The sequence below is a fragment of the Dipteris shenzhenensis genome, chromosome 15, assembly GCF_047967505.1.
Source record: "Dipteris shenzhenensis isolate YYH24624 ecotype China chromosome 15, Dip_SZ_1.0, whole genome shotgun sequence".
In the NCBI taxonomy this organism is placed as follows: domain Eukaryota; kingdom Viridiplantae; phylum Streptophyta; class Polypodiopsida; order Gleicheniales; family Dipteridaceae; genus Dipteris; species Dipteris shenzhenensis.
Window position 1 is genome coordinate 12,644,154 of NC_141610.1, and position 14,385 is coordinate 12,658,538.

The 14,385-nt window shown below is 43.6% G+C and overlaps 1 protein-coding gene across 8 annotated transcripts in view; it reads left to right on the plus strand.

Annotated features, from left to right (window-relative positions):
- The window catches only part of SKOR (STELAR K+ outward rectifier), an 89,275-nt gene that overhangs the window by 33,543 nt on the left and 41,347 nt on the right, over window positions 1-14,385 (plus strand). For all 8 annotated transcript variants that reach the window (XM_087385625.1, XM_087385617.1, XM_087385618.1 and 5 more), the window contains one exon: window positions 10,337-10,558. In XM_087385625.1, coding sequence (XP_087241751.1) covers window positions 10,337-10,558 — 222 coding nt within the window. The remainder of the gene's footprint in view (window positions 1-10,336; window positions 10,559-14,385) is intronic.

Genomic DNA, 14,385 nt, shown 5'->3' on the forward strand with positions numbered 1-14,385 from the left:
CTCACGTGGGGGGAGGGGAGCGCTTGAATTAAAAAAAGAGGGGAGGGGAGGGGCATCAGAGAGATAGGGACGTGTGAGATTGGGGAGAGGGGGGACCACTTATGAAGGCATTAAAGAGAAAAGGACATTCTAAAGGGGGAGGGGGGTGAGGGAGGATATTACTATTATAAGGAAAACTAGGAATTGGCCACCATTGAAGAATATTCATGAAGTACACAGCTTTCTGGGTTTATGCTCGTACTACAGGCATTTCATCCACTAATTTGCAGAGATAGCTTCACCCCTCCATGTTTTACAGAAGAAAGAAGTGCCTTTCAGGTGGGGTACCAAGGAAATTGCAGCCTTTGAAGAGCTTAAGGAAAAGCTATGCTCCGATCCCGTCATTATCTTGCCAGATCTATGCAATTCGTTTGCTGTCCTATGTGATGCCTGAGGAAACAGCATAGGAGGAGTGCTTATGCGGGATGCAAGAGTGGTTGCATATCAGAGTAGGGTGCTTACAGATTTATGAGAAAGAGATGTTGGCTCTTTCCACTTGGAAACACCATCTTTTAGGTGCTGATTTTCACGTCCAAACAGATCATCAACCCCTAAGGTACTTTCTCACTTAGAGAAAGCTGTCAGAAAAGCACATGCGGTGGGCAAACTGTGAGAAGTGCAGCGAAAATGAATGGAAGAGAGAGAGAGAGCACGCCTCACGCACACACACTGAGAAAGGAGAGAAAAAGGCGCAAGATAACTTCAAGAGATATATGGAGAAAACCCCGCTATATCTGGGGGAAAACCTCGGAAACTACAGGCTTCTCAAGAGCTCGGAACACACAGCTCAACAACCAAGTGAAGGGAGCACTAGGGAGTGGATGAACTGCTCCACTACCCTGCTCCTCTGGTGCACAACAGGGCTGGATCTGCTCCTCTGCTAGGCCCTCCAAAAGATGTGATCTGCTGCTCCAGAAGAGGGAAACAAATGAGGGGAGGTGGCCCTATAAATAGGGTCAGCCCCTGCCTCATACAACTGACCAGCAAGGGGGTTCATGGCCGACCCCATGCCCTAGGCCACCTACCAAAGGTGCCTCCCAAGCTAGCCACCATGGCATACATACGGGCCGTACTAGGCTGCATCTGAGCTGCCCTGGTCTGCTCCTACTCTATCCTGATGGAGGGCGGGTACACCCACAACAAGGCCCTGTCTCTGAACTAGCCTAGCCTCACAGGGGGTGGGCACACCTACAAGCATTGGCCCTCTCTCACTAAGGTGACATAAGGAGATGTTGACCTCCAACACACCCTCTCAGCTTCTGGATGGAATAGAGATGTGAGGGAGTTGGGTGTGCCGCTAGAACAACTAGAGGAATTCGTCGTGTGATACTCCACTGCTGAAAACCGCCACAAGTACTATCGAAGAAGCCCCCTCATGGCACGAACCGCCTCAACACGATCATTGAAAACCTGGAACTATTGCTCCTAGGCCACTGGTGCTAGGTACACTCCTCTGGTCTTGTAATGGTACAATGGGTCATATGGTACAACAATCCAACTGTTGGTACTGGTACACGACTCCAATAGAGGATCCTGGAACAAAACAAAATCCAACTGGTACTGCCTCCAGTGCAAGGTCTGCTTCCTTGCATTGGCACATGTATCTAAGAGCTAGATAGCCCCGTCTAAAGTCCCTTTGAAGTCCAAACTGGTACATTGTTGCCAAATCGATGAACTGCAGTTCTCCAATGGCAACGGGCATATAACAAATCACAAGGATTAATCAACTATGTCTGGGCTCCCGCCCTCGCAATCTACTGACCCATCCGGATCTCCAACAACATCAGACAATAGCTGCAGCAAAATACTAGGAGACCCCCTCTGGATCTGCCAGGTCATAACGTCCAAACAAAATAGAAATAGGTAACATACTGCCACCTGAGTCAACGGGAACAACTCTTCATGGCTCGAGGTCTTGCTTGAATGCCTTGCTCGATAAATGACTCCCTACTCGGTGCACCTGATCGGCAAGTCCTGCTGCAACAAACAAGCAAGCAATCCTCCATTTGGATCTGAAAAGGCTGCTGACAGCGCCTGCCCCGTGCTACTAGAAGGCTGGAGTATACGTGGTCGCAGCAGTTACACTATTGGCCACCTCGTTATTGGACCCCTCTCCGTTCCATTGGGGACACTGACGCCAATAATGACCTTTCTGGCCACATCAGTTACACGTACGGGACGCCTCGAGAGCTTCTCGTTCCTCAGCTGTCAAGTTCTTTCTGCCTTTTTGATCAGCTATCAAAGCCTCAAGCTGACTATCGTAGGTACAATTGACGAAGCGCTTCTCCTGGTCAAGTACCATGGGGACCAATTCCTCCCCAGGTCAGCTCATTCACCCTACCACTGGTGATCAGGGATGAATAGAAGGCCCCGTACTAAGAGGATAACTGGGATAGAAGAGTAATGGCCATGTCCTCAAATGATAACTAGCATCCATTGTCGTGTCATCTACTAGCTCATTGTCTAGCAGTTCCTCATCCTATCTCAGCTCAAAGATCTAAGTCTAGAATCCCACAAACAAATATATAGGAGCGAGTGGACATTCTTGATGACAAACAAATTTGGAAATCTAATATGGGTCTCCCGTGGCACCTCAAATAAGAACTATGGGATGACCTGTAAAGTGATAAAACTTCTCTAATCCAAAAAACCCCAACCCCAATCTACTCAGTCATAATCTTTCTTGAAATCCAAAAGCGTGATAGCAATTTCTTGACTAGAATGCGTGCCTTACTTAGAGGCCTCCCACATGCAAAAGATATTTTAAAACATACTACATATGCATGCGAAATCAACTCTCAAAGTAAGGGCTGCAATCTAAGGCTGATTGCCTTGTCCAAGATTTTATATGCTATGCCCAATAATGTAATCGCCCTCCATTGTGCAATGAAAGTTTTATTCCCTCATTTAGGGATAAGATGAATAAGACCCTCAAAAAGTGAAGAAGGCTTAAATCCAAATGCCCTAAAGGGCTGATGTGACATGATCAATAATATCATTCTAAAAGAAATGAAGAAAGAGGGAGTAAATCTATCCAAACCAAGGCACTTTCCCTTGTGCAATTCAAGTTGGTGAAAGGTGCATCAAGTGAAATCCTCATCTCATGAGTCGCCCAAAAAGGACTATCTCCCAAACCCTCAGTATGGGTCTATGCCGATCAGGGATAGATTCCTCTATTGTTGAGAAGGGAGACATAAAAGTCAGTAGCTATCTCCATCATTAGGGGAGATTTGGGTCATAAAGGGCCTTTTAAGGTTTTGATTAAGGATTGAGGATTTTCCTAATCTTCGGGCAAAATGGGAGTGCAGGGGCTGAATTTCCTATTTATTTGCCTTCTTTTCTATGGATAATGGACAGCTTGGATGTTAATAGAATAGTTCAATTACTTTCTATTTGGATCTATTGGATCCTATAACCTCTAATGGTCAGGCGAAATGGGATTTTCCTAATCTTCGGGCAAAATGGGAGTGCAGGGGCTGAATTTCCTATTTATTTGCCTTCTTTTTTATGGATAATGGACAGCTTGGATGTTAATAGAATAGTTCAATTACTTTCTATTTGGATCTTGCTGATCCTATAACCTCTAATGGTCCATGAGGCATGCCTAATACTCATCCTTGGATCTCTCTGCGAGTGACGCCTCATCTATGCCTTTGGTTTGACATCCAATCCAATGGACCGAAATTGATGCTTTATCTCTATCTTTGGATTGAGTTCCAATCTAATGATTCAAATAAAGCTCATTATGAGCTTTTTCACAATTGGTGGGCACATTGAATAGTGTGGGCATGCTCAATGGCCAGTGCAACACATGGTCTTGTCATAGGACTATCTATTTGATAGCCTTTTATGGCCATTAGATCTATCAATGATACAATGGCCCTTGCTCATCAAACCTAAGGGGAATCGATGAGGCACCCCTCTTTATGACTCCATCGACACAATCCAATGGCCTCAAACTTATGAGACTCACATGCCATTCATCAAGTGTGTAGATGTTGGCAAGACCCATGGTTTTTTCTTCAACATAGGGGTAGAAGGGGGGATTTTCTCCACCAATGAGAAGGGATGATGTGCTAACATGGATTCATACGCTTAAATTCCTAATCCTAGAGGCCATTTTTGATCCCAAATCTTTCGTAATGCGACTCTCCATGGATCTAACTGCAAAGTGCCATCAGATTCAAAAAGCAATCTAACACTTTCTCTGCCATGTTCAGGACCAAAGGGAAGAAAAAGTGTTTATTATCTCTTCCCCCTGTCTAATTCTGGAAAGATTCTCCTGCATGGTAAGTGAACTCATCCATTTGCTCCAAAAGTACCTTCTGATGAACCATTACTATGGCATAAAAAATCCATAGCAAACAAGTTCAGATGCAAGCCATGGCCATCCTAGCAGATTATAATGATGCACTACTGCATAAATGGGTCAAAATTCATGAGAATCCAATATTGATGGCTCTTCTAGAGATAGACAATACAAACTTTCGTTGCGCTATGAGATAGGTTGGATTGGTGCAAATGGGAAGTGGAGAATTTTCGGCGGTTCCCAAAGAGAACAAGGGAGCCTTACATTAAACAAAGGCCAAGCATCCTTTGCATAGTGTCCAGCTGACTAGAATCTGGGAGTGTCTCAATTTCTAACGATTATCTTTAGGTTATAAAAGTGGGTTCAACACTTCAGCCAATGGACCTGGCATGAAGCATGTGTTGAAAGTAAGCTTTTTGAGAAGTACGTTGTGCTCTTGCTTGCAACGTTACATGCTATATTATTTGACTAGGTTACTTGGAATTGCTCTCTGTAAGACAATGGATTTTATAAAATCAGGTAGAAATCGGAGCACCATTTCATCAATTGGTTTTGCATAAAGATGATCTCTTAGCATAACCCTTTTGTTTTGATACTTTTGTGTGTAGGCCAATAGGCACTTCTATACTTGAAAGTCTGATGGTCTCTTTTGTTCTTTCCTTTGCAAGGTTGCCAAATGCTAATGAATGGCAGCCGACCGTCTGACCTCTTGGCCCTAGTAACAAAAGGACAAAAAATCACTAGTGTGCGAGGTTCCTACTTGTAGAGTAAAGAGAGATCAAGGACCATCCTACTAATAAGAGTCCAAATCTAGACAACCACCTCGATAAGGTCCTCCTCAGCATGAAAGGTCTCTAGAATTTTGACACCAGTCAAGTAATAAGAAATATGAGGCTCAAACAAAGTGATAATAACAAAATATGGTCGGAAGTGGAGAACCCTAGGGTATTAGAAATTGTGCTATCTCTATCGAAGACCCAATCATCAAGAGAAAATCTGTCAATATGAGCATGAATGGGCCTCTTACGTCTTGTATTCGACCAGAATAGGATCAAGGAGTGTAGGACATAAAGGAATTATCAAGCTAGCTATCTCGCCCTCTAGCATGAAAACGAAATACATCCTAGGAAGCTCTCTCCAGAGGTTCAATACTCTTCCCCTCTAGGCATCTCTACCATGTTGAAGTCACCTTCACTGATCTATGAGTCCAACATTGGAATCCGAGAGAGTAATTCTTTACAAAATCGAATCTTCTATTGCTAGCTGAGTATAAAATAAGAAATCCAATCTTGCGCCCATCAAGCAAATGAATAATCTAATGAGCTTTATAGGGGATAATAACACCATGTATAGCAACTATAGGGAGAATAGGAGCCAAAACAGAAATGCATGTCCCTCTTTAGTGTCAACCGCACAAAAGCAAAGCATGCAATGAGAAAGAAGTTTGCTTGATTTCTTGCAAATGATATCATCCAATTTATGCTTTTTATATAAAAGTCTGGCAAAAGTAATTAGCTTACGATTGCAGCCCTATCTTTTGGACCTCATCCATGACATGCGACGAGCTTTGTGCATGGCACGAGCATATTTGATAATATTCTTTCTTTTTTAGAAGCTTCGGATTGGGCTATGCAAAGTGGACAGAATTTAGCCATTCTACTCTTGGATTCCGAGAAATGACATAGTATAGTGGGATTTCCTAAAGGGCACCCTTCATGGTTTTGGATTCTCAGATGCATGGATTAGGGTCTCCTTGTTACGCTCTAGCCGAGGTAGCATGACCTCGGAAGAATCAGTCGACATTTCCCTTAAAGGATCTATCTCTGTAATATATGTGTTTGCGCTTCATGTAAATGATCAAGAGGGATTTAATGTCAAGGTCCTAGGTGAGGGCTGATAGCACCAGACTAGATAGATCTAAGACCAAGGGCCTAGTGCTAAGATTGTGCCTAGGGGCAAGGAATTAAATGCATCCCAAGAGAGGGGTGAAATGTTGCATTAGGAAGGCCCTATATGGATGACATGTGGCATCTAGATCTATCTAGGGAATCGGGGCTTGCTAAGGCTAGAGAGAGAAGAGAAGAAATTGATTCATGTGATTTCAACGTAGATCTCTGTTTCACTCGTTAGCCTTAGCAAGAATTGGCTGGGAGGTGAATCATGGTGCTGCTCCCGTGATCTGCAGTAGAGGCTAGAATAGGAGAGAGCGTTACAATTGGTATCAGAGCAGTTAACGAAATTGAAAGGACGTAGAGAGTGGAGCTGTCGTGACGACAGACGATAGGTGGGAGCGTACGTGACGGGTCGACAGCCGACGATCTGCGAGGTGTTCCACAAACGAAAAAGAGGACTGTTGACGAACCATAGTTGGAACTCGGAATTAGGAGGTCTTTCGACGTGGGCAGTCCGTGATTGACCGCGGATCAACGGAAAGCCTGACACGGAAATGTGACGTGCGTGGAACGGGACACGCAGGTGTATGTGCTGTTGCTGGAGCGGAGGGGTCTCGGAAGGTGACTCGACGAAACGAGGGATGAAGAGCGCAGGAGGGTCCTGCTACTTATGACCTCCATGCGATGGACGTAGTGGACTACGACGACGTGATGACGACGTGTCTGAGCGTAGCCCTCCCGCACTGATCATAGTAAATGATCGGGCCTGACAGAGGTTCGTGTGACGAAGGTCTTCGACAGCTGTTTGTTGTTCGTTGGTCGTTGGTAGAAGGTGTCGTTGCTGTGTCGAGGTGACCTTGGTGAAGGCTATTCGGTGCATAGAGAAGCCCGTGGAGAGCTGTTGGTAACAGCTGTCGACTGCTTCCCTGGCGCATGTACAGTCAGAGATTATGGATGACTTGTGAGACTATGAGGCTAGGCGACAGGTTGACGATCAAGATCTGAGTGCAGGGCTGCAAGCTGCGGGGACTCGAATTGCGGGGAGTTTCCAGGGAGCACTTTATCTATTTTCCCTTTTGGTTTTCGTTATTCCTGTTTTGTCAGAAGCAGTTAGACTTTTGTGGTTTTAGCAGCATCAGAATCACCAAAGAGGAAATCATTCCAACCAAGGAAGATTTCAAGTGCGAGGGAATGCATCGACAAATAAAAGTGGACGAATTTGTCCAGAGCTTATGGCCTAAGGCTCATGTGTTAAAACCCGGGGAAAATGAAAAGGATGACCTGGCATCCAGAAAAGGCCAAACTTATGCAAGATATACCATAAGGGATGGTATGCTAGTTAGAAATGGCAAGGTTGTAGTACCTGGTCAGAATGATCTCAGGCAGAGAGTCATTCGACAATGCCATGATAGCCCGTGTGCGGGACATCCAGGAGTCGAGAAGACACATGATCTCGTGAAGCGAGATTTCTTTTGGCCAAGGATGAAAAAGCATATTCATGAGTATGTGACACGGTGTTTCTCGTGTCAGCAGGTAAGTAAGGCCGAGCGGGTGAAGCCACCCGGACTTTTACAGCCCTTGGAAATACCACTAAGTAAGTGGGAGAGCATTTCCATGGACTTTATTGTAGGGCTACCTACAACACAAGGAGGATATAATTCTATCCTTGTGGTGGTTGATCGTCTAACCAAGATGGCTCACTTCATTCCGACTAGAGAGTCTGTTAGTGCCCCGCAAGTGGCGGATTTGTTCATTAGACATATATTTCGTCTGCATGGATTACCTAGATCCATAGTGTCAGACCGAGATGTCAGATTTACCGGTCATTTCTGGACAGCGGTATTTGAGACACTGAGGACTGAGTTAGGAATGAGTAGTGGGGATCATCCTGAGACGGATGGTCAGACGGAGAGAGTCAACCAAACTTTAGAAGATATGCTGAGGGCATATGTGTCATTGAGGCAACATACATGGGACAAGTGGTTGCCATTGTTGGAGTTTGCCTACAATGATAGGAAGCATTCATCTACTGGGTTCAGTCTGTTTGAGCTGAACTATGGTTATAGACCAGCCAATCCGACTATAGTTGGAGTACCTCAGAAAGTGCCTAGTGCCGCAAACTTTGTAGTTCAGATGCGGGAGATGCTAGCACTTGCGAGAGCTAATATCCGCCAGGCTATGGATAGAGCCAAGGTGTATGCGGATGAAAATCGGTCTATAAGAGTATTTGAAGAAGGAGAAAAAGTTTTTCTCAGAATTTCTTCGCACTCGAAGTCGTTGACTTCAGGAGAGTGTGCTAAGTTATCACCTCGATACTGTGGGCCGTGGTTAATTCTAAAGAGAATAGGCAGTGTAGCCTATAAATTAGAATTGCCACAGGGGTGTAAGGTGCACCCGGTTTTTCATGTTTCACGCTTAAAGAAATTTTTACATACAGGTGACTCACTAATCGAAGGTGTGGTTTTGTTTCAGGAGATAGAGGATATTACAAGGCGAAAACCAACAAGAATTTTGGACCGAGGAACAATGCAAATACGAAATCGAAAGATACCCACGGTGTTGGTTGCATGGCATGGTCAGCCTCTATCCGAAGCTACCTGGGAATCCGTATATCAGTTGCGGAGAGTGTTCCCAGACTTTATCATCGAGGACGCTGATGTCTGAAGAGGGAAGGAATGTTACGCTCTAGCTGAGGTAGCATGACCTCGGAAGAATCAGTCGACATTTCCCTTACAGGATCTATCTCTGTAATATATGTGTTTGCGCTTCATGTAAATGATCGAGAGGGATTTAATGTCAAGGTCCTAGGTGAGGGCTGATAGCACCAGACTAGATAGATCTAAGACCAAGGGCCTAGTGCTAAGATTGTGCCTAGGGGCAAGGAATTAAATGCATCCCAAGAGAGGGGTGAAATGTTGCATTAGGAAGGCCCTATATGGATGACATGTGGCATCTAGATCTATCTAGGGAATTGGGGCTTGCTAAGGCTAGAGAGAGAAGAGAAGAAATTGATTCATGTGATTTCAACGTAGATCTCTGTTTCACTCGTTAGCCTTAGCAAGAATTGGCTGGGAGGTGAATCATGGTGCTGCTCCCGTGATCTGCAGTAGAGGCTAGAATAGGAGAGAGCGTTACACTCCTCTTTCTACAGATAAGCCCACAGCCAGGTACACTTATTAGAGGAATCAGGGGGGAGAGATTTCAGATTTCCAGATCAGTCCATCAGGATGCCCTCTTGCCCCTTTTCTTTTTCTCTTTGTGGCTGAAGCTATGAGCGTTTTTCTCATATCACAAGCTGATATTTTTGGGCTGAAGCAAAGTCTATCCTTTCTAGAATGCTGACTATTTGTTTAGATATTACTTTTAAGCTAAAGAGATGACCCTTTCAAGTATAGGCCACAGAACTCCAGCTTTCATCAAAAGAAGAATTGGAAATTTGACATTGGATTGATAATTATTTTAACGATTTAATTTTGTGGTTTTCTTTTCCCTTCTCTAAAAGCTTTAATGAATACTAGTGATATTTTTTTATTGAGTTTGTGTTGAGTTTCACATACAAAAGGTGATGATTCCTTGTCATCCCTCTTAAATCTCATTTGAATTCAATGCAGCTTCTACAGTTTTACAGTTGAAGATAGGGATTTTCCCTCACTCATATGTAATCTAGGGTTTGGGACTAGCTTTTGTTGTCGCATTCCTTTTTCATTTTTGAGTTCTAATACATTACATTTCAGCAGAAGTGGTGGTGTTAAATTTGAACTCCATCGTCATTGCTAGAGTGGTAATAGAATGACGAAAAAAAGACTAGCATTACTTTGAAGAGAAAAGTTTTTTTTGCAAAGTAGCTTCTTCAAGAAGAACTTGTAAGCAAACTACTAGTCATTCATATTGAGATAGGATAACATTTTCGGTTTGAAAATTTGTAATTTTCTTAGCGTGATACGTAATTAAGATGTGAATTTTTTTGCTCTGTATGTGTTCAAGAATACCTTCAAAATATGTGTGTGCTGTTCTAATTATATAAAGCACATCGGCATCATAGCCTTGTCGTTTTATTCATGTATCTCCAAATGGTGAAACTCTTTCTATTGTTCAGGAGGAAGTCGCAATAAACTTGGATGGCTCTGAAGAAATTATTGCACAGCTTGATCCAGAAAGCATCTTTGGAGAAGTTTCGGTTTTATGCAACATTCCTCAGCCTTGCACTGTTCGAGTGTGTGAGTTCTGCAAAGTTCTGCGGATAGATAAGCAGACATTTATCAATATCATGCAAATTTATTTTTTGGATGGACGGCAAGTGCTGAATAATCTCTTGAAGGTGCAGTCCTATGTTTTAAACACTTGTACTATTCCTTGCAATAAGAAACTCGTTGTTTTCTTTCCTCCCCATATAAAAGACTTCTATGAACGAACTGATACATGAATATAAGGACTCAAGGTGTCAATATACTATGCGAAGCATGAAAAATGCAAGAAGGTGGCTGAAAATGTCAAACAAACTTGAGGGGACCCAGAGAAGAAAAGGTTGTATCTCTGAGGGAATTCCTCCTGTTGCCATTGCTGATCTAGAAGAGCCCTGGATCCTCAAGCATGTAGCCATCCGTGTATGCCCAATATCCATCCATATGCAATTAAAGCTCTGAAAAGGATAACCTGTATGCTGTCTAATGCCTCTGTGCATATAGCTCTCCAGGTGTGCTTAATGGGATATCTCAAGGTGTATGCCTCAGGCACACCTTGGGTTCTATGTGTGTGTGCTAGAGGCACAGTTAGGTGCCCATAAGCATTGTTAGGTGGTGGTAGATGCCACATAGTATGATTGAGAGATTCTAGGAGCTGATTGAGGAGATGATTGTGGAGCTTGGTGGCTCATGTAGAGGTGCCTACATATGGACCTCACCTTTCTTCATTCCATAAGCAAGCATTCTCTTGTTTCATGTTCAGCTTCATGCTTTCCTTTCACTTCTTCAACATGGTATCAGAGCACTATGATCCTCCTTGAGCCCATTTATGCCATGTCATCTTCTTCTTCTTCTTCTTCTTCACCTTCCTCTCCATTTTGCCCCTTTCTGCCCAACCACTTGGAGGGCTGAGTTCTCTACCTACAAGCAACCATTCCCAGAGTCCTTCTGGCTGGAGAGACCCTTCATATGGGCGACCTTCCACGTCAGAGCAATTAGGCAATGGTGCCCACAGACCGCGCAACAGCCGCCTTCTTCCTGACGCCATTTCGTGCAATACGACTTGCTGGAGCAACCATTTCGAAATTCCTCTGAGCCACGCTTGCACAACATCATGAGCTAGCCCCTGTCTAGAATTGAAGTGAAATGGTCCACCAGAGAGGGAGAAACAGACGAAAAACCAGTCGACAATCAAGCTCATGGCTATGGCGACGTGACGCGGCATTTCGCCTTTCCTCTTCAATGGCTCTTCTCTGGTATACCAGCTTTATTTCTACCTAGAAAGCCCTCTTTTCTTTGCTTTGAAGAGTGAGATACAAGCCCTCCAAGATCAGGCCTCTGTTTTGGGCAGTTTTGACAATGTTGTGAGTTTGGTGCTACATTAGATGCTACTTTGGCATTTTTGATGTTTTAAAGTGTTGAATAGCATCAATACAATTGTGGCTACAACTTTCCTTTAGGTTGCTATACCTGAATTTTCTTGGAATACTCTCATTTAGCCACCTCTATGAAACATGCAAGTTGAAGTATCATTTTCATTATGATTTTTATGGAATTTGGTTACAAGTCTTTGCTACACCAAATGCTTGTACTTTGAAGCTTTTCAACTTTTTCTAGCCTTGTAAGAGAGTACACACTGCCCATTTTGGGTTAGACCCTCTCATGGCTACCTTCTTGAATATTAATAAGTTCAATGGTAACGGCTTTCACACATGGCAGATGAAAGTTAAGTTTGCATTGATGAGGGAAAACCTCTGGGGACTTGTCAAACCTGCTTCAACTTCTTCTTCAACAGCCTCTAATGCTGGAGAATCCTCAGCTCCTACACGCCCGGCACGAGATCCTGCTAGAGAGGAGAAAGCCTATGGCATTATTGCTCTTGGCTTAGGAGATGACTATATTCATCTCATTTCTGATTTGGAGTCTCCTTCTGAAGCTTGGCAGAAGCTTGATATTATTTTTGGTACTAGCTCTCACATCTCAAAATTGTCACTTAGGATTGCTTTCTTTGAATTGAAGATGGCTAGTGGCACTCCCTTGGCTGCCCATGTCAATCACATGCGGAGTCTCATGACTCAACTTGCTTCTATCAACTCTCCAATCACTACAGATGATGCAATGGCAGTATTGCTCAAAAGTATGCCTGAAGATTATGATCATGTTGTTACCACATTGAAAAATCTTCCTAATCCTACTCTTGAAGGTCTTATTACTGCTCTTCAAGAAGAAGAAAGGCACAAGGAACTCCGGAGAGGCAATGACACAGCCTCTGCCATAAAAACTCAAATGGGCAAGTTTCAACCTTGCAAACATTGTGGGAAGACTAATCACCTCTCAAAAGATTGCTTCAAGATCAATCCTTGCAAATATTGTGGCAAAAACAATCACCATTTTGTAAGGCAAAAAAGGAAGCAACTACAAAACCAAAAACTGCCAATTTACTTTCAATTGATGTGCCTCCACAAGATGAGGCCTCCTATGATGATTATGCTTTTTGAACCAGCTCCACATATGCTCCAGATCTCTCTTTTATGTTGAGTCAAGGTACTCTGCCTGGATAGTCCTCCAAAATGAATGAAATAAACTATTGTGTTCTTTGTAAACACCTCTGGTCACCATATGATGTAGGCCATGTGTATGTGTTTTGCTCCATGGTACCTGCTGCAGACATTGTGTGCATGTACATGCAGGGGAGATAACCATTGGAGGGTCTTATGTATCCCTTTGTTTGACTTCATACCCTTGGGAACCCTTGCTAGCATCAGATCCTAGCCATAGATTTATCCTTGACCACCATGAGATGGCTTGAGACACTATGTGACTAGATGTATCCTTGACATAGCCTGAGGCATTCCCTTGAGGGGAGGTTTAATGGGATATCTCAAGGTGTATGCCTCAGGCACACCTTGGGTTCTATGTGTGTGTGCTAGAGGCACAGTTAGGTGCCCATAAGCACTGCTAGGTGGTGGTAGATGCCACATAGGATGATTGAGAGATTCTAGGAGCTGATTGAGGAGATGATTGTGGAGCTTGGCGGCTCATGTAAAGGTGCCTACATATGGACCTCACCTTTCTTCATTCTATAAGCAAGCATTCTCTTGTTTCATGTTCAGCTTCATGCTTTCCTTTCACTTCTTCAACAGTGCTAGGCAGTGATACTGGCAATGATGTCCTAGATAGTACAAGTAGTGCTCAGGAATCTAAATTGAGAAACTGGAACAGTATCCATAAGACAGAAATGAATAATATGATGGTGATAAGCCTCTGATAAGTCCAGATTCTCACAAATTAAAACTTGTATGTTTGAGTTTCACATTTAATTGAAATAAAGATTTGGTGAAAAACACATGGGTGTCATGGACTTTTCTGTATCATTCGCATAAAAGCACAAGTCACTAGATTCACATTCTTCTTCTTGCATCTCATCTATGCTTTTTTTAAATATGTGAGTAAAACAATAAATGTTTTCTAAAATAAAGACAAGACTTTTTACCCGGAACACGTCACCAAAAAGGAGACTCCTTCCTTGTTCTCATTGCCAGCCCTCTCGCTTTTCCTCTTTTGTCTGCTCCTCACCTTCCCTTCCAATTCATTCTCGCCTCGTCTGCTTAAATCATGAGCTAATAATAGCTCATAGTTTTCGGAGCTGTTGCTCCCCCATTCCAGCTCGTCCTTTACCAATGCACTGTCCTTTCCCACAGCTTATTCACAAGCCTTGAATCTGTCTTTCCAGCCTGTTTTGGACTTATTTCTCTTGCTGGTGCCCTCGTAACCTGTATGCTCCCTAGCTAGTGCTGGTTATTTCACCCAAGCCTGACAGCCTGTTCTTGGGAGACCTTCCTATCTCCTCTTTCTCCCTTCCCTTAGTGCTTCTTTGCCCTGTTCCCTCTTCTCTTGACTCAACCTTCTCTCTCTTCCTTCCCCCCTTCCTTTATATAGCCAGCAGTGTGCACCTAAGAGGATT